At 40.6% G+C, this 21,460-nt stretch overlaps 1 protein-coding gene across 4 annotated transcripts in view; it reads left to right on the forward strand.

Moving 5' to 3' along the window:
• The window catches only part of ltbp1 (latent transforming growth factor beta binding protein 1), a 176,225-nt gene that overhangs the window by 37,821 nt on the left and 116,944 nt on the right, over window positions 1–21,460 (forward strand). For all 4 annotated transcript variants that reach the window (XM_051959796.1, XM_051959798.1, XM_051959799.1 and 1 more), the window contains exon 4: window positions 20,021–20,166. In XM_051959796.1, coding sequence (XP_051815756.1) covers window positions 20,021–20,166 — 146 coding nt within the window. The remainder of the gene's footprint in view (window positions 1–20,020; window positions 20,167–21,460) is intronic.

A 21,460-nucleotide genomic window follows, 5' to 3' on the forward strand; every position in this document is an offset into this window, starting at 1 on the left:
TAAGAATGTAATTTAGTTTTATAGGAATTTAGTTTTGTGGAGACGGTGTCCCTTTTGTAGTATACATCAGAGAAATCCAGACAGCTTTATGATTGATGCTTATGTTTTAGAAATCATCATAAATAGTCAGGATGGTGATGGCCTGAATTTATTACTGCAGAGAGGAGCTTTTATTTACACCCACTGCAAGCCAGATCCTACCAGAACTCAACTGAGAAATTAATTTCAGTTTCTTTTGTTGTAGTAATTACTCCGTCAAGGAACGCTGCAGAGTTATGTGACAATCGGCCTTGGTTTGTCCGTCTGTTTGTCTTTATGGTCGCAACATTACTCAAAAATGGGCTAACTGATTTAGATGAAATTTTTAGGGAATGGTCAGAAATGACACAAGGACCAAGTGGTTAGATTTTGGCAGTGATGCACCTTATAGTCTGGATCCACGGATTTGCTAAAGGGGCGGCTGTCCCTTAGGTGGTAGAGCGGGTCGTCCAATGATCGAAGGGTCGGCGGTTCGCCTAGTCATGTGCTGTTGTGTCCTTGGGCAAGACACTTTACCCACCTTACCTCCAGTGCTGCTCTCACACTGGTGTATGATTGCGTGTGATTGTTGGTGGTGGTCGGAGGGGCCGTAGGTGCGGATTGGCAGCCACACTTCCATCAGTCTGCCCCAGGGCAGCTGTGGCTACAAATGTAGCTTACCACCACCAGAGTGAGAATGTGTGCGTGAATGAATAATGGATCCATTGTGAAGTGCTTTGAGTGCCCAGAAAAGAGCTATATAAATCTAATCTATTATTATTATTATTATTAAAGATTTCTGTATCGTTGCGAGATAGTGGCGCGGCGTCACTGTAACTATGACAACAAATGAACACTACGTCGGCTGCCTGCTGACGATCACATGATGGGGGTGTTCCTCAGTCCCATCAATTCCTGCTGTCTGCTACACATTTAGGTCACGCAATATCCGTACATAACGTACACATGCATAACACACCTGTGCTCAGCGCAAGGTCATTTTGTTTGTGGGTACACTATATTAAATGGCCACATTCTTTATTGCTGTGATTTCTGATCATCAATAACTAAAAAACAAATGCTGCATTTAAAAAAAATGCTGCATTTCTGCAGTGCAATGCCATATGGGGGAATGAACAGCCTTGGTGGACTACTGTGCTCTTTGAGTGCTTTTCTAGTTATTCATGTGTTGTATGTTCACACTGCTTGAAAAAGTGTCAAAAAATGGCCAAGTGTGGCCAGTGCTGAGTTGTTGTTGAGGAGTGCTCAAGCACTTGTTGGCGTTGTTAATGCTGCGGTAAGAAATGATGGATTAAGTTGCTCTGGAAACTAGATAACAACTTGAATATGTTTTTCATTAATATTTTAGACAGAAAAGAACAGGAGATTTTGGGCAGAGACAAAAGAATTGCTCATGTTGAAGCAAAAACATATGATTAGTTGATACTTTAATGTGTAATTGGAGTGAAAAGAGAGAAGACGTCACAGTCAACGATGTCTATGTATGTGTTTGTAGAGCTGTGAAAATTGTACAGCAACACTGGCAGAAAACTGGCTCTTGTGTTGCATTATGAGAATGCCAGTCACTGTCTTTTACAGATTTCATTCTGTTACAGTTATGCATCTTTGTTAAATCAATATTCTGTGTTTACATGTCATTTGTACATTTTCTAAGCAGCTAAATCACAAATACTGCCGTCTTTGTCACCACAATTTGTCGTTACACTTGTTTGGAGGTGCACGTCAGGCTTAGATGAAGCGTACATGGTTAAGGTGCAGTCTTGGTGCTAACACAAGACTAGAGGAATTTGGAAACACGTGACAAAGTCATCCACTATGACACTACTTTTACTTTTGCTTATGATACGTGAGTCATAATCCACACACCTGCTGGAGGTCCATGCGGGGTACATGACATGGGTTATTTTAGGCAGCTGCACAAGTGACAGTGCTATTTGTTTTCTTGAAGGGGGGCAGACTTCAAGAAACATGATGGCCAGCTCCATGGATGTTTCATGTTTACGAAGGTCTGGGATTTACATTTATTCGGATAAGTAAGCGAGTCCTTGGTGATAGCAGTTTTTCTCTAGTTTGTTGGCGGCCAGTGTTAACTTTGTGTTTGTTTTTCCCCCTCATAAGAATCTTCTAAAAATGATGGGAAAATGTGTTGTGCATAGATAGCCCTGTTAACCTGTGGCCTAAATATTCCATTATGTAATTAAGATAAGCACGGCGACTTCCCTTTTTTATTTCCTGTGAGTAGCTAATGCACACTGATGTTAACAAATCACTTAACAAATGTTTCGTTAATGTTTGCATTACAAACAAATGACAAGAGGAAGCTCTGCAAGTATCTACTGTATAATTGAAACCAACACTGAGGTCCTTTTGTTTTTTTCACTGAGCTGAGTAAAGAATCCTTTTGTAGACAACACAGGATTGGGATAATTACTACAAGACGCTGGCACTGTAACCTAGGATATGATGCATTTGAGTTCCTAACTTGTGGTTTTATAGTGGCTTGGTAAATCCTGTTGTGTAACAGTTCTAATGTGGGTCATTTTTCAAACCACTTTCCTTTTTAAAACTCAAATGAAGTCAAGTGAATCATGTACTATGTGGCCAGCACTTGAGGAAGAACAAAGGGTACAAACAAAAAGGCAAATACAAATGTTCAGGGGTCGGGTTGTGTATGCCAGCAGTAGCATGAGCAATTGCATTCAGATATCACTGACACTTTAATGGAATTCCTATTTGGTTTATGTGTGTTTATAAGGCTGGGATATGATGAAGAGCTTTGCCGTCATTGCCGTCCAACCCATAAATCATGGCTGACAGGGTAATGCTATTGTAATAGCTGTCACTGTGGTTCAGCTGTACGAGTCAGACGTTGCAGCTGAAAGTGTGGAACCTCTAACCGTTAAAGGTGTGTGAGTAATCTGCTGGAATTCCCCACCGGGACCAAAACATTCATTTGTGGTTTGATATGGAGTTCTATGGCGTTGAAAAGCCAATTTATTTGACCTCCTCTGAGGTTTGAGCTGGAGAAAGTTACTGAGTTTATCAAATTAGTTTCCAGGAAATTCTAATCTGCAAAGTCTCGTGGCAACTATCAGAATTAGCATTCCATTTTTGAGAAGAGCATTTCCTCTTTCGCACACCGTTTTACAACATATTTTCTCTAGAGATCACTGGTTTCACTTTTGATACACGCAAATAAAAACAGAATCTTTTTCAGATTTCTAGATTTCCTTTGACTGTAATGTTTGTATTGTACAAGAACGAAGAAGTTCAGGCAGAAAGTGAACCTGTCATTTGACCAGTTCATCCATATTCTCGGTCTCTGTGACGTTAATGATCTTTGACTAGTGATGAAAGGTTTTCTTTTGCAGGGTAACAGAGACAGACTGAACAGGGTTAGGAAAAATGGAGAGGAACTAAGTTGAATAAATACAGTGCCTTGCGAAAGTATTCGGCCCCCTTGAACTTTTCAACCTTTCGCCACATTTCAGGCTTCAAACATAAAGATATAAAATTTTAATTTTTTGTCAAGAATCAACAACAATTGGGACACAATCGTGAAGTGGAATGAAATTTATTGGATATTTTATACTTTTTTAACAAATAAAAAACTGAAAAGTGGGGTGTGCAATATTATTCGGCCCCTTTACTTTCAGTGCAGCAAACTCACTCCAGAAGTTCAGTGAGGATCTCTGAATGATCCAATGTTGTCCTAAATGACTGATGATGATAAATAGAATCCACCTGTGTGTAATCAAGTCTCCGTATAAATGCACCTGCTCTGTGATAGTCTCAGGGTTCTGTTTAAAGTGCAGAGAGCATCATGAAGACCAAAGAACACACCAGGCAGGTCCGAGATACTGTTGTGGAGAAGTTTAAAGCCGGATTTGGATACAAAAAGATTTCCCAAGCTTTAAACATCTCAAGGAGCACTGTGCAAGCAATCATATTGAAACGGAAGGAGTATCAGACCACTGCAAATCTACCAAGACCCGGCCGTCCCTCTAAACTTTCACCTCGAACAAGGAGAAGACTGATCAGAGATGCAGCCAAGAGGCCCATGATCACTCTGGATGAACTGCAGAGATCTACAGCTGAGGTGGGAGAGTCTGTCCATAGGACAACAATCAGTCGTACACTGCACAAACCTGGCCTTTATGGAAGAGTGGCAAGAAGAAAGCCATTTCTCAAAGATATCCATAAAAAGTCTCGTTTGAAGTTTGCCACAAGCCACTTGGGAGACACACCAAACATGTGGAAGAAGGTGCTCTGGTCAGATGAAACCAAAATGGAACTTTTTGGCCACAATGCAAAACGATATGTTTGGCGTAAAAGCAACACAGCTCATCACCCTGAACACACCATCCCCACTGTCAAACATGGTGGTGGCAGCCTCATGGTTTGGGCCTGCTTTTCTTCAGCAGGGACAGGGAAGATGGTTAAAATTGATGGGAAGATGAATGGAGCCAAATACAGGACCATTCTGGAAGAAAACCTGTTGGAGTCTGCAAAAGACCTGAGACTGGGACGGAGATTTATCTTCCAACAGGACAATGATCCAAAACATAAAGCCAAATCTACAATGGAATGGTTCACAAATAAACGTATCCAGGTGTTAGAATGGCCAAGTCAAAGTCCAGACCTGAATCCAATCGAGAATCTGTGGGCAGAGCTGAAGACTGCTGTTCACAAACGCTCTCCATCCAACCTCACTGAGCTCGAGCTGTTTTGCAAGGAAGAATGGGCAAGAATTTCAGTCTCTCGATGTGCAAAACTGATAGAGACATACCCCAAGCGACTTGCAGCTGTAATTGCAGCAAAAGGTGGCGCTACAAAGTATTAATGCAAGGGGGCCGAATAATATTGCACGCCCCACTTTTCAGGTTTTTATTTGTTAAAAAAGTTTAAAATATCCAATAAATTTCGTTCCACTTCACGATTGTGTCCCACTTGTTGTTGATTCTTGACAAAAAATTTAAATTTTATATCTTTATGTTTGAAGCCTGAAATGTGGCGAAAGGTTGAAAAGTTCAAGGGGGCGGAATACTTTCACAAGGCACTGTATGATTTGTATGATGTTCTTGTGCAGACCCAAATCACTTACTTGAATCAAATACTGGTCCAAGTCCTGACCGTGCTACAGAAATCATTTGACCATCCAGTCCGCACATGTTTTATGGACTTGGAGAAGACCTATGACTGTGTCCTCCTGTGACACTGTGGGAGTATGATGTGCTGGATCCATTGCTACAAACCCTCCGGGTTGCACACCTGAAGTGAGAGTTCTGTTTGCATATTCAGCACAATGCCAAACATGATTTTACCAGAGTCAGCCCTTGTCTCAGGTCTTGTTTGTGATATTCATGGATGGAATCTCAGGGTACCGTCAGGGTGAGGAGGCTGTCTGATTTGAAAAGTTCAGGGTTGTGACACTGTTCTTTGAAGATGATTTGGTTCTATTGGCTTCATCAGACCATGGCATAAATCCAAACTAGGACTGTCAAGCTGGGATAAGAGTCCATACCTACCAGTCTGAGGCCATGGTTCTCTGGATTGGAGTCATTTCTGACCAGAAGAAACCTATTGGTCACAATAATGTCATTATATATTAAAATTCTTTGTATGAGCATGAATAATTTGTGGCTTATCTGTAGTCGTACTTGGACCACTGCCAGCAAGACCTTAGTGTAAATAAACTTCAGAAAATGGATGAATAAATGAATGGTGATTGCAGCTCATGGCATAACTGACACTAATAAGAGCATTTAATTGTCTCTACAGCCTTTATGTTTAGAAAATGGCCTCTACCAAATAAGTCTCTGCAGATTGCTACTAAGACAAACTATATATTGTAGGGAACATAAAAAATGCTGCCTAATCCCTTTACCAACCCGTCCAACATCCAGATACCCAGAACAAAGCTTTGACATACAGTGCAGAGATATTCTTTCTTACCCTTCCTGCAGCCTGCCTGTCTGCTGCAGGAAGGTTATCAGGCTCAGCTTTGGTATTGCTAAAATGCGCAAGGGCTCTGGTTAGGTTCAATGGGTTCACTTCAGTAGACCAGATTATGTCAGCTCTTGTATTGAAGAAGTCTTGGAAGCCCAGAGTGTAGAGGTCGGTAGTGAATTGTTATTGTGGCCAGAGCAGTGGAGGCAGAGCCTGAACAGATTCAGCCCTCCAGTTCAGACACACACACAGTCTCTCTCGTGCACACACATATACACACCTCACTCTCTCAACCCTAACTCACTGATCTGTCTATGTGGATAGAGTGAAATCTCCTGTCTGATTTTTTAAGACGAGAAGCCTCTTGTTGCCATTCATTGGACACTCTCAAACCTTTTCCTCATATTTCTTTCATTTAGCGGTGCACTCATTGCGAACGCACATGGGCATGCCAGATATTTTGTTGAGACTGGAATGAAATCTTGTGTTCCTAACTTCTGTCCTGCCATCACTGTTTCCTTCCAGCTCAGGTTGAAATGTCTTTGCTGTTACCAGAAATTAGCTTTCGTCAAAGTATTTGTTAATCTGGTGCCATAACATTTGTATTCGTCCGCTGCAACCAGTGAAGTCCCTAAGTTCTTTAGGTTCTAGAGTAATGAAAAATGTCAGGAATCCCTACAGTCATCAGCAGTTTTTTCTGAAGCATCAACCGGACAGTATCAGCCTATTTCAATCAACATGTAAACAGGAACTACCAGACTAAGGATGGACATTGAGTGCAGCACATCTATACCAGATGAAGACAATACAGAAGAGTTTGAAAACACACAGACAGAAGTAAGTGACACCTTCAGCAGATACATGGTGTGATTGGTAAATGGTGGCAATTTTCAGTGAAATGATCTGTGCATTTGTCCTGAACTGTTTAGGGCATTCAATGGAGTTCACCTTGTTCAATATGCTCTGTGACCCAAACAGCTCCTATCAGAATAGTCTATGAAAAGCTGTGTCCAAAATCACACTACCCTATAGTGCATTACATTGTACTACATAGATAGGGAGTGCTGAATGAGTAAGCAAAGCGGGAATTTCAGACATAGTTTGTGATACCTGATAAGGAGTATAGTAGACCTCCTCCTCTGTTTAAAAAGGATTGGTTTGACATTGCACCAGTAACTGTCTTTCAGGTATGCTAGCAGGGTTAGCCTTAAAAGCTATTGTTTGGGACTTGTAGTAATCTTGTATGATGTGTTAACCCCCTCTACATGTTTTTATCGGCCTTCCTGCAACCAGAAACTGGCCAACACGTGGAGATCACTGAGTGTAAAAGCCCTCTCTTGCTTTTGCCAGTGACAATTCAAATGTAGCTTATTCAAACAATGTAATTGTAAATTATTAAGTAATTCATACCATAGGGTGTTGCTGACGTGTTGTTTAATTTTTTTTTTAAACTTACTTTAAATTGTTGACAGTATGGAGCATTAGACCAAGATCCCAACCAGATTTCTTACAAACTGGGCTACATTGGCCTGAGACTCCTGCAGTGTGATCCCAGCTTTCACTAAAACACACTGTGTATCTAAGTCTTAACTGTTCTATAATCAGAATCCCATGAGATGAAGTGCTTTTCTACTGAGGTCATGTTGTAAAAACAAATGAATTCTTCTTGGTTGCACATTTGAAAGTTTTTACGAGAAGCTCGTATTTTTAAGGTGTATCATTTGGAGAAGCGAGTGTAAGTGGTGACCTTGTAAATAGTGGCAATAAAGTCAAGCTCCCTCTGCCTCCCTCTTGTCTGAATATAGATTCTACCACCCCTCATCCCCATATAAGACTAGATGCCTGTTGGTGTCAGTGCATGTACTGTACATGCACTTGTGTAAACATGCACACACACAAGCATGTTTACTTGTACAACAATGCCCACGAAGTGAACACATAAGACATAAATTCACTAATAATCCTGACAGACAACACAGAAGACCCTTTACCACAGGATTTTTTCATGACAATGCAGTCAAAGCTTACTGTGCAGACCTACAGGCTCTATACATAGTTGCATAATCTGAACAGAAGAGCTATTTAAGACATTACAGGGTCATAGAAGAGCTATTTACAAGGCTATCACTTTCTGTTTATTTATACTGTGGCAGGGGGCCTATCATATGAATGGGATGAAAATATGTCCGGTTGACAAATGGCTCTCCCTCCATGTTTATCATTTCCTAGGAAAGGACATTGTCCCTTGTGTTCAATCATCGGCATATATATATTTATATATACCTGAAGAACTGGGAGCTGTGATAATACAACAAGACCCAGTCAGACTACATGATTCAGACTGGGCCTGACTGAGTTCTGGGCGAGTCTGGACTTATCTTCTTGCACAGGGACAGGTTTCCTGTGATTTGCTTGATGGAGGGATGCACGTGGACAAGACATCAAGACGTAATCACTCTTCCCATTTTCATATACTGTTAACACCAGAGAATCCCCTACATTCATGTCAGCACCCTCCCCCTGTATCTGTTTTGAGAAATTGATCTCTGTAACTAAGTTGAGATAAGCCGCTTATCTCCACTAATGTCAGAGTGCATGATCACAATTCAGAGCGCATGTCCAATTTGGCTGTATGAAGCATGCAGTGTTCAGTTAACGGGGCCGACTTTTAAAGGGGAACTTCAGTTTTTTTCAACCTGGGGTCTGTTTTCATATCTCATTTCATACATGTGAGTGATGGAGAAATGAATTTTCGACATAGCTCCAGTATTTAGCCAGGCAGGCAGCTTAGCAGCTCAGCTAGCAGCTCAGCTAGTGAAAGGTATGGGGCAAGAGGCCCCCCCACATCAAAGTCCGCCCTAATGTGCTTTTTTTCCCACACTGACCGGCTCGGATAGTCTCAACGAGTGTCCCACAACATACTAGAGATGAGAAGTGAACGAAAACCTCCACATTATCTGGCGATTGCTCTTTGTTCTTTCTTCTTTGTTCTTTTCACGCCAAAACCGGTGTTTTGGCGCGAGCTATCGCGCAATTTCGGAACGAGATTTGCTTTCTAGCGTCCTGAGCTTTGGATACAGACCACAACAAAGAGCGATCGCCAGGTAATGTGGAAGTTTTCGTTCACTTCTCATCTCTAGTATGTTGTGGGACACTTGTTGAGACTATCCGAGCCGGTCAGTGTGGGGGGAACAAAGCACGTTAGGGTGGACTTTGATGCGGGGGGGCCTCTTGCCCCATACTTTTCGCTAGCTGAGCTGCTAGCTGAGCTGCTAAGCTGCCTGCCTGGCAAAATACTGGAGCTATGTCGAAAATTCATTTCTCCGTCACTCACATGTATGAAATGACATATGAAAACAGACCCCAGGTTGAAAAAAAACAAAGTTCCCCTTTAAAGTTGATGTGACCCAATTGAGAAGATAAAGGACATGGAACACAATGCATCTCCCAAGCTGTACGTGGGCATTCACATCATTACTTTTAATATTAGAGGATGTAGAGGATGCCTGCTGGTTCCGATCACTGACAGCTGACCAAACAATGATGAGCACACATAAATTCATACTGACTTTTATTTTTACCACAACCTCATGCCAGGATTTGGGGGCTCAAATAGACTTGCTATTTTTGCCATGCACATATAAGTAATACACAAACAGTCCCATCTGCCAATATGTCAAGACAACTCTTGACAGTCCTCCCTGACTGTGTTGGCGACTTCAGTTTCTCTCCAGTCCCTTAAATGATGGACCAATAATTTCTCCAAAAACTTCAGACTACTACCCCTGTATTACTCTTTAGAACAACACCGCTCAACCAAGTGTGTGCTTCAGTCAAACAGTTTTGAAGAAAGTGTTTTCGAACATAAAAAGGCGAATCATTTATACCTGTTCTCAGTGGCCACACTTGAAAATGGGGGAAAACCCCAACCTCCCAAAAAACCCTGCTGTCTTAAACACTTTTTTGCGCACTAATAGGCACTAATATATTTGTATCATTTTTTGATTTTTGTGTGTGTTTGCTGTTAAGACAGAAGACTTTGCAGAACAGAACTCTCAAAGACAAGTTTGGTGTAGTTTAACAGGAATATCACCATTACATAATTTGTCCACCAGAGGGCACTGACAAGTTTATGTTTCATAAATATATATATATATATATATATATATATATATGTATATATATATATATATATATATATATATATATATGTTTAGTCAAAAAAACATTAAGAAAACTGTTAAATGTCCATCCAAGCATCTATTTTAGTCACATTCCATGGTTAAAGAGTTAAAGACCTCTCTCTGGACCAAAATCCTTTTTTTTTAACCTTGTTATTGTGTCTATATGATGGAAAACACGTGAGTGAAATACTCTGTCAATGTCATTACTCTGCCAAGGAATATGGCAGATTTATCTGATGATATGTGTTGGTTTGTCTGTCTGTTTATCTGTTGGCAACATTACGCAAAAGGTTGATGCTACAGGTACGGACCCGTACCTGTAGCATCTGTACTAGAGGTACGGACCGTTAAGGTCACTGAAGAGCTGGCGCCGGTTAACTACTATTTGCTGCACATTACAGGCAGTTTATACATGGCCGTAGCCAGGTATGAGGTCAGCGAGGTCCGGACCTCACCTATTTTTTTCCGAGGTTTTTTTTTTTTTCGCCAAATATGCCCAACTGAATAAAACATAAACTCATAAAAACTTGAAACCTCTCTGTGAAACGTGCTTGTAAATTATAAATTGTGGTAAACATCCATGGGCTTTGTGTTCTGTTTGTGCCTGTGTGCGTGTTGCGGTGAAAAGCTGTTTGATCAGCTGATGCACGTACCCGCAAATGCGCCCTGTGACGCGCTTGGCAGCAGGCCAAACCCCGTTCAAAAACTAGTGTTTTTATTATTAGCACTTTGTAGACCACATCCCCGCCCATCTACACCAAGGTGACCACAATATATTTTTTTAGATAATTCGGCACTAGTTCGGCCTGTCAGATCATCTGATCAAAGAGTTTAATTACTTTTATCCACAGCGGAGAGCGTGTCCGGCGCTTTTTTTTTTTGATGAGCGCCTGGCTCATCAGACAACATACAATGTATGTTGAAGATATTTCTAACCTTGCCAGTGACGACTTGTGCCTGTGAGAGGTCATTCTCAGCCATGCGAAGACTTAAAACATGGCTTAGATCTACCATGTCCAACGACAGACTGACAGGCCTGGCGATGATGCATATGCATCAGAAAGTGGAGGTGAACCGGGAGAATATCCTTCAACGGTGGGATGCCTCTGGTCACAGGAGGATTCAGCTAGCCTTTGATGTAAAAAGTTGATTTGTTTTTTGAAAGAAATACACATTTTTGTTTGGAAAATGCTGATTTCACATCATTAAAAGATATTTAAACAACATCTTGTGTGACTTGTAGCCTAAAAAAAATATATAAAAATAAATATTTTTAAAAAACATTGAAAAATTTTCGGCGCACGCTTTGTGCGCGCATCATGGACCTCACCTATTCCAAAATCCTGGCTACGGCCCTGAGTTTATATGAATGACTTTGACGGCGAACATTGTATAATTTAACCAAAAATACACCGTCTCCTCTCACACTTTAGACATTGCAGTTTTTACGCTTTTAGACGCCGTGTCTAAATTGTTTGAAGTCCAGTTCCTATTAATTAGTTTACTGCGTTCAGTGGTGGAAGTGGCTGACGAACTCCATTGCAAATGTTCCCATTTAATTTCGGACGCTAATTTACAAGATAAAGTTAAGGATGTCGAATATGAAACAAACACTCGTGAATGGTGAGGAGCAGCTCTTTAATTCGGCATGAATTAAAAAAACCACAAACTCGATTTACTGTGATATTGTGAGATTTGTTTGTGGTGATGTAACTTAGCCATTCAACAGTTCGCTAACATTAAAGTGACTGATGTGCAGTGTTGACAGACGTAGAAAATACATCAGGGTTTTGTTTAGGTTGTTAATATGTAATAGTCTGTCGCTACTTTTGAAGGTAAAAAAATACTTTTCGTTTGCTGGCTGTCAGTTCTGCCATTTTTGTTTGCTGTTTGTGCTTTATTAGAACAGGGTCACGTGAATAAAAAGTTTTGCTATTTTTAATAGTAGTGCCGATTTCAACCCCCAAATCGCTGTCCGTGGAAAAAGTCAGATAATGATATTTATAAGACATTATGCATGATAGAAAAGAGAACAGCAGATGACTGACATGACAGGCTCGGCACGCAGATTCACCTCGAATCACGGAAGCGCCTTCATCACTCGGATTACCAAGCCGGCTCATTAATATTTATGTACGTCGGATTACCAGCCAATCACAAAGCGCGTTCATCAGCCGGCTCATTAATATTCATGTCCGTCTCATTAATATTTATGGTAAGGGAAAGTGCCGTATCCGTAGGCCACAGGCTGCGAGTACGGGTCCGTATCTGTAGACACTACGTACGCAAAAATTTCAGAGAAGGTCCGAAATGAAACAAGGACCAACTGATTATATTTTTGCAGTGGTGCAGCTTATCTACGGATCCATGGATTTGTTAACGATTTCTGTATCATTGCGAGATAGCGGCATGGCGTCACTGTAGCAAAGACTACAAATGAACACTGCATCAGATGCCTGCTGACAATCACATGATTGCTATCCTACTACAAATCGGCCTCTGCTGACCATGAATTTTTATAAGATTTCATCCGTCAGAAATCATACGACTGAGCAGCCTTGGAGGAGTACTGCGCTCTCTAAGGGCTTTTCTTGTTTAAAATGTCTTTAAAAATGCAAAGTACTGAAGACTGTCTAAAAAGTGCAGATTCAGACTTTTGGAATTTGATGCATATCAAACCTAAGGAACCAATCATGTCGACTTACAGGACCAGACTTTCTGTATCATCATTCTTCTTCCGGTTTCTATTTCAAACATGTATGACTTAATTACTCCAGTATTATGGCTTGTCATTATGGAGACCAGAGTTTTACAGTGTTTGATCAGAGTTTTAGATGAGCTGGTAAGCTTGAGCTGTCAAAAAGAGGAGAGGCAGGGATTACGTAGATCTAGAGATTCTAGAGGAGGCAATAGTGTAGAGTTCATCTGAGACATTTCAAGGTATGAAGGGATTCATTTTATGGAAGAAAACTAACAAATATGTAGCTTTGATACACAAAGAATTTGTAGGTATTGCATCAATTCACCATCGCACCTGCTTCCTCAGAGGGAATCCATAGGCAATTTTGGATTGTTGGGTTCTCTGATCTTTGTTTAAAATATGTAAAGTTCTATGAGATGACATATGTTGTGTGTTGGTGCTTTATAAATAACATTTAATTCAGTTGAATTGAATTGACGTCAGTGACTGAAGAGGGACTTTCTTCAAGGATTCTAAATATAAATGAATGTCTGTGCTGGTTTTGACTTCCAGTTTTGGTATGGCTGTACTTCCAGGGTGGCTGTTAAGTTTGTAATTTCCTTCTTCTTGAAAAATAGTGTCTGTAGTCAGGTTGGATTTTGGCAGCTGAACATGCATTCCAATCGAGAGCCGAAGATCACTTATACTTTGGCTCTCTATAGTGACAAGTTTTTCATAGCTGGAAAAAACTATCCAGACATTCATGCACTGTTTCTGTCTGGCCTAACAGGATAGTGATTGTGAAGCTGGGAATCGGCCTGGTTGATGGTTGGGGTGACATACAGTTCATTTTCCATTTAAGGCCCGCCTGACAAATTCAGATACATAATGCTGACCGCTGGTGTAGCTCATTTAATGAACATTTACCATCCAGTGGACATACTGGTGATACCAAACATTAACCAAAGCTTGTGTTATTTGAAGAATTCCTTCATTGTACTTGACAGCACTGTTCCGTCTAAGCTGCGCACGTGCGCGATGCACTGCTGACACAGTCCCAGCACACACAATTAATTGTTGCTTCCCGTATTGAATCAATAGGTTGTTTTCACTTGATGTCACTTCCGTGCTGGGCAGCGGGCGCAAAATACAAACGGATGGCAACAAGTGAAGTAGTAAGCAAGTCTGTAACCAAGATGCCGATGTTTTGCATCGTTTACAGCTGCTCAAATCGTTCCAACTGGGAAAGAAGCAAGAGTTTTTACTGAGTACCCAAGGTAGTCATTCATAAAGGGGAAAGTTGTAAGACGCTCACCGAGAAACGCTGGAAAAAATGGCTACTAAATCTTCGCCTGCGATCTGGAGGAGCAGAGTCAGATAATGCCCATGTGTGCAGTGACCATTTTGTCCAAGGTAACTTGTTTATTTGCTTATAGTTATAATGTACTTTCCTATGTAGCACTAACCATGCAGTTACAATGTGCTGCAACAACCTCCCCATCTTTATGTGTGATAATCCATGTTTTCAGTGGTGTTTCACCCAATCTCTGAGAGTGGTTAACCTAGTAACGTAAGTAACGTTAACGTTCAGACACACTGCGCTTAATAGCTGTTGCTAACTGCTGATGCTTACATATGCTAAACATGTAATAGTCATGAATAATTAAATGAACACTCACCCTGGCGAAAACCAAACGAAGGTCGTTGTTCAGTAGTTTTGAGCCCAGGTCGTGCACCCATCCACTAACAAAATAGTTGTAAGACTCCATACTTTTGTACGCTGCTGTTTTGTGTAGAAGGACGTTTGGAACACTAAGTAATTTGCGATGTCAACTGCCTCAACAGCAGGCAAATATCTTAAATCTGTCGAAAAATCCGTCTTCTTGAGAAGGTAGGGATCACATCCGGCATATCTTGTGACTTTTTGCAGGTACCTTTCTTTTGCAATTCCATTTAAAGAGCTGCAATAGACACTTTCCTCTATCTCTTCCGTTGCTGTAGTTTATGTCTTGCCCGCCGTCTGAATCTCGCGCGGTGTCAGAATCACGTGACTGAAAACAAGCTATACGCGATGCAAATTGATCCGTATTTTCATAAATGTCCCATACACGTCTGTCACACACTCATCAAAACTGTATAATGAACACAAAAAAAAACAGCAGATATTAAGGGCATAGCACCTATGTAGTGAGGACCCTATGCGAGGTCCATCAGATAGACTTCTCTGCATCCGGTCCTATGGTCCTGTTGCAGGTTTCCTAACAGACGCTGCTGCTCCCGCGCGTTTAAAAATATCTACACCCGAAACTCCACCACCTCCAAAGCAGCAAAAACGTTTGCAAATGTACAAGCGTGAGTGGGAAGACTCGAACCCCTGGCAATGGGTAGGCCTACAAGAAAAACTGTGTTTTCTTTTGCTCATGGACGAGCTGAAGTAAGGCAGCATACGGAGACCAACATGTAAGAAACATGAGAACAGAGAAGACCCAACCAGCAGGTCACAGTTTATCATCTCCCCAATCATCTCCTGAAGTCTATATGGTAAGGAACATCATGATGAGATCAGCTAGATTTCCTACAGAATATGGTTGTGAACTTATCAGAGGATGCTGATAATCATACTGATGTGGCCGTAGACTCTACTGTATTTTAGTGACTCAACAAATGCCTAAGTTGTTTATTTAAAAAAAAAATGCTTTTTAGGCTTTACAAATATTTATTTAATAGCCTTTATGTAATCAATAAATGGCCTTTGCCTATCTAAAGAAAAACTCACTCGAAACTCTGATATGTTAACAGTACTAAATAAATCAATAAATATGTGCATACACACAGACATAATTTAATACATTAACTGTTACGATTTAGATTTAGATGGAAAAAAAATGTCTGTTGAGAATTTCTTTGTACAGTATTCTGCATTCAGTTGTTTATTTTTTTGCAGAATACAGCATTGCACACTGGTTGGTCATGGCATTTTATTAGGATGGTTTCACTGTTTAAAATGATGCCACTTCTTTTCAGACATAACCTGTTATCATAAAAGAATACAAAATTCTAAGTTCCGTGTTAATAAAGAACTTAAAGCTTTAAGTATGGCTAAATGCTTTTTTCAAAATTAAATATACTACTCCTTGGGTGGAAGTGGCCCTGAGTTCAGTAAAGTTGGAAAGATATTCACAGATTCAGAGTTCCAGCATCAATAACTTGTTAGATATAGGTTGTCAAAACATAAATGATCCCTCTTTCCCATCGTTGTAAGGCAGACAATGTGCCACAAGCCCGGTGTTATCAAAAGTGGTGTCTATGGAGTACACAGGGACCGTCTGCAAATTGCAAAACCGCTGCAACAGCAAGGAGAGACACACATATTCAATAACTTAACTCTTATACACTGTAGTGTCACCAAAATCACTGCAGTCTTCAACTGGCTCCTGTTGACATAATAAATTAACAGAAATGTAAATGCTGTATTTTGATTCTTTTTATCAACCATGTAACTTGGATGGATGCGATGCTGGCGTGACCACAGTGCACACGTCTGATGTTGCTCACAGGGGTCCAAGGGACCGCTCAGGGAGTTTGTGTGGTTGCTCAGACTCATGAAAAATTAGAGGGAACATTGCTTAACAGTAAAAAGTCAATACCTTGACAGCTGTCTGTTTCACCAGTATCTGGTATTTGTGACTTTCAAACCCATTTTGACAGCAAATTATAATGTCATACTATAGTACCAGTGATTGCCCTAATCTGTAGTGTTTTTTACTCTGCCAAGGAGTCGGAGCCTTGATGGAGTTATGTGACGATCGTCATTGGTTTGTCTGTTTGTCTGTTTGCAACATTACTCCTAAACGAATGAACGGATTTTGATGACATTTTCAGGGAAAGTCAGAAATGAAACAAGGATCAATCGATTAGATTTTAAGAGTGATGCTGCTTATAGTCTGGATCTACAACATTTTTTTAAAGACTTCATCTGTCGGTAATGATAAGACTGGGCAGAGTACTTGCTCTGTGAGTGCTTTTGTAGTTGTAATTGGAATCTTTTAGTAGGGCCTGTATCTTTTCACTCCTACTATACTTTTCCATGGCAGAATCCTCGCATACTACAATACATGCTGCAGTTGCTCATCTAATGTCATCTTGCCCCAGACACCTTAACATGCATACTAACCCAAACGAACGAAACACATAAGTTGTCACATTCCACAGGATTCTCAGCCTCAGTCTCTGAATCAGTCTCAGTAGAAAAGAAGCATTGCAACCTTTCAGTAGTTGAACTTGTTCAGGGTTAACAGGGTGAACTGCATTATGTCTTACCAGTGTTCATGTTATTTAGCCAGGGTACAGTGTGCTCAGTGAGACATCTGGTAAGTAACCTGTGACTTTAGCCAATTGATGAGCATGCGCTGACGACAATGGCCAGGCAGATGGTTGATTTGGCTGCACTGAACACCACACAATTATCTATTATCAGTTATTTCCAGTGAAGGTTTATAAAACTACCCAGTGTAAAATAGTCACTGCAGAGGCAGGTGCTGGTGATGCTCAGCTGTCCATGAATGTCACTCATTTCTAAATCAGTCCATCAGCAATTACTTTCTTGAACAGACTTAGAGTGTAATGTTACTTTCATGAAGCTGGTCACATCTTGCTAAAAGGCTGTTTATGATCTAAGATGTCGGGTCCAGAAAGCACCATCACCCCATGGTTCTTCAGCCTGAAACTTATGACAGTTACAGTCAGTATGAGCATGTGACAAGTGTAGTGACCCAACATTTTTCACTCTTAAGCAGCCATTTTGTTTGAAAGTGGGGTAAAAGTGAAAGTCTGATTGTAAAAACATTCCCTGTTTTTTTTTTTTATGATTTTTTAAATGTGTTTTTGTAATCTGACTGTAAGAGATGGTGTCATTCTGGCAATGTATTTATAGATAACATGGCTTGTCAGGTGGTTTTGGGTAATGGCAAATACAAAGATGGGTGTATTCCTTAATTTCCTATGTTTTCTTAGGACTTTCTGAGGACTTGCTTTTCTGTGTGTGTACGGCACAACATTCCATTTGTTAGTACAAATGAGTTTATAAATGTCTGCCCTGTGTTTAGAGGACATGTTCACTGAAATGTCTGTGTGCCTGTCAACATTAAAGATGATGATTGAGGATATCAGCCCCAGTGGTCTGGTAAAAGTCAGGCTCAAATGAAGCAAAGGGAGCAGTAAGAAGAGGTGGATGATGGTGATGCTATTCTTGAAGAACTGCAAGAATTTGGGAAGACTGGAGGAAGTGATGCTATTTCAGCGCATCCATCTCATGACAATGCAATGATTTCAGAGACTGTCTTGTATGTAAAAATTCTCAATCAAAGCAGAACAAAGGCTGGCAAAGGATCACAAACTTCAAAGGGTGAATCCACAGTGATTCAGAGAGGCCAGAGAGCTGATGCTGCACTGATCTCCGTGGGTTGAAACATGAAAGCACTTGTGGCTGCAGCCCAGTCGCTGCAGTGACAGCAGCTGGTTTCTGTCAGGAAAAACACCTGCTGTGACATGTAGACCACACGTTCAAAGGAGCGCATTTTTTGACTGGTAAACTTAACTACAAAATGTTGTCAGTGTTGTAGTGTGTTTTCTATTTTCCATCAGTTATTTAAGAAAGTGAATATGTCTAGATTCATTACACATGAACAGAAATATTTCAATCCTTTTTTGTTTAATTTTGATGATTATGGCTTATAGCTCATGACACACAAAAATTTGGTGTCTAAAAATGTTAGAATATTTAATTTTGAGTTTGACTAAATTGTACATTGTATCTCTTGGTCTAGTCCAGTACATGCAACCACAGTCATTAAGAAGACTGCTGACATTAAAGTTGTCCAGAAGACGATCACTACCACCCTCTACAAGGAGAACCCCAACCAAGTATTGACTATATGAACAAGTAGTAAGACACTGAACCTGAAGTTGCTCCTGATGGCAGGCGAGCACCTTACATGGCAGCTTTGTTGCCACTGTTGTGTCAGTGTGTGAATGTAAAACACTGAAAAGCCCTTAAAGTACCTCTAAGGCAGAAAGGCACTATATAAGTGCAGACCATTTAGCATTTCCTTTTTTCTCAGTTTGTTGTGGTGCTGTGTTCTCCAGATCTTCCCCTTGATTTGATGAAGGCCCAGTTGGGGTAGCCAGTGCTTTCTTAATCTGAGTGTGTTCCTTCTGCTTTCCCTCTGTATTGGTAGGGCCATTCTCAGGTACTGTGAGGTTCTGATGACATGATCCAACTTACGTTCCAGTGTTAGTTGACTATCTGACTGGTAGGTTTTTCACCCATTTGTCAGTATGTAGTGTAGAATCCTCTTTATTTTCTCTTGCTGATTCAGAGATTATCCTTTTGTCATTTGTCTGAGCCTGTAATATTACACAATTTTGTGTTTGTCGTTTCTTGTCCTTTTCATGTCGAGCCAGTTGTGCCTTTTCAGTAAACTTAACTGTTTTCTCCATGACTGGTTGGTACACTACCATTCAAAAGTTTGGGATCACCCAGGCAATACCATGTTTTCCATGAAAGCTTACATTTTTATTCATCTGCTAACAATATTGCACGAGGGTTTTCTAATCATCAATGGGCCTTACAACACCATTAGCTAACACAATGTAGCATTAGAACACAGGAGTGATGGTTGCTGGAAATGTTCCTCTGTACCCCTATGTAGATATTCCATTAAAAATCAGCCGTTTCCAGCTAGAATAGTCATTTCCCACATTAACAATGTCTAGACTGTATTTCTGATTAATTTCATGTTATCTTCATTGAAAAAAAAACTGCTGTTCTTTGAAAAATAATGACATTTCTAAGTGACTCCAAACATTTGAATGGTAGTGTAGGTGTGCTGTTAATTTGTGGAGGGTCTGTTTGCTTTTAAGTGCTTTGATGACGAAGTGAATCTGTCTTACCTTCTCACTTAGTATCTGGTTCTGTGCCTTTAGTAGTATCTGTTGTGCTCTATGGCCTTTGACAGTGGCGCAAGTTGTTAGGGACGAGTCTGTGTTGTCTGCATCTGAGGTTCCTGTAGTCTGAAAGCTTTAATGACATCTACTTTAGCTTACGCTGCTATTTAATTGTCCAAAAGATGGGCATGTTGTATTTGATTATGTTCTTCTTTTCCTCCAGGATCCGGCCCATTCCCATACACCCAGGTCAGAACCAGCAGTATGTTTTAAAGCCCAAATACTACCACACACACTCCACGCACACACAGACGCACGTCCAGCCTGAGAGGCCGATCCCCCTAACAGTCGGACACAATCCCATCAATGGTGAGTAAGTCCCACAAATCACCTTTCACTGTAATTTTGAATTGATTTTGATGTTTAGAATGTAAATGTCAAGAAGAAAATCATCATGTGTTGTTCCACCTTGGTTTCTGTTCATTCCACTGTTGTCTGAAAATTCACTTACAGAGACTTCACTGTGCTCGAGAAACATAATCCATAATAATGAGCGTTATAAATGTTTGTATTGTTGCTAGTACAACATCAAGTTCCTTGGCGTGCTCTTCATTTCAGTGCATGTTACTGTGCAGTGTTCACATAACCTTTATAATTACAAAAGCAGACACAATGTTCATGTGATGGTTTACCTCAAGAAAGTTTCAAATCTCTGCAGGCTGATTTAGTTATGTGTACCATATAATTTTAAAACCAATGGATGTCTGAACATTTTGAAAAGTAGTGGACATTTACTTTAGTTGTATGCAATTTGTAGTCAAGAGGTTGCAAAATGTAAAACTCCTGGCAGTGATAACCAAGTCACAAAGTTATCATTCATTATTCATTTGATTTCTAAGATTAGATAAGGTAAACTTTATTGATCACATACCAGGGAAATTTACAGTAAGGAACAAGAGTTAAAGGGGAACTTTGGTTTTTTTCAACCTGGGGTCTGTTTCCATATGTCATTTCATACATGTGAGTGATGGAGAAATGAATTTTCGACATAGCTCCAGTATTTAGCCAGGCAGGCAGCTTAGCAGCTCAGCTAGCAGCTCGGCTAGCGAAAAGTATGGGGCAGCTGGCCCCCCCACGTCAAAGTCCGCCCGAACTTGCTTTTTGCCCTACACTGACAGGCTCAGATAGTCTCAGTGAGTGTCCCACAACATACTAGAGATGAGAAGTGAACGAAAACCTCCACATTATCTGGCGATCGCTCTTTGTTGTGGTCTGTATCCAAATCTCAGGACGCTAGAAAGCAAATCTTGTTCCGAAATCCGAAATTGATGCGGGGGGGCCAGCTGCCCCATACTTTTCGCTAGCCGAGCTGCTAGCTGAGCTGCTAAGCTGCCTGCCTGGCTAAATACTGGAGCTATGTCGAAAATTCATTTCTCCATCACTCACATGTATGAAATTACATATGGAAACAGATCCCAGGTTGAAAAAAACCAAAGTTCCCCTTTAACACTGATAAGTTGTGGATCAGATGGGACCAACCTCAACTGTATCAGTGTGTCTTTTAGTAAAAGGTTATTATCAGCAAAATCAAGAAAACAGTGTCCAAGTCGAATCCAGTTTGACCATGACAGCTGCAAATGTTTTGTATCAAAAACTAAAAAAA

The sequence above is a fragment of the Acanthochromis polyacanthus genome, chromosome 15, assembly GCF_021347895.1.
Source record: "Acanthochromis polyacanthus isolate Apoly-LR-REF ecotype Palm Island chromosome 15, KAUST_Apoly_ChrSc, whole genome shotgun sequence".
NCBI lineage: Eukaryota > Metazoa > Chordata > Actinopteri > Pomacentridae > Acanthochromis > Acanthochromis polyacanthus.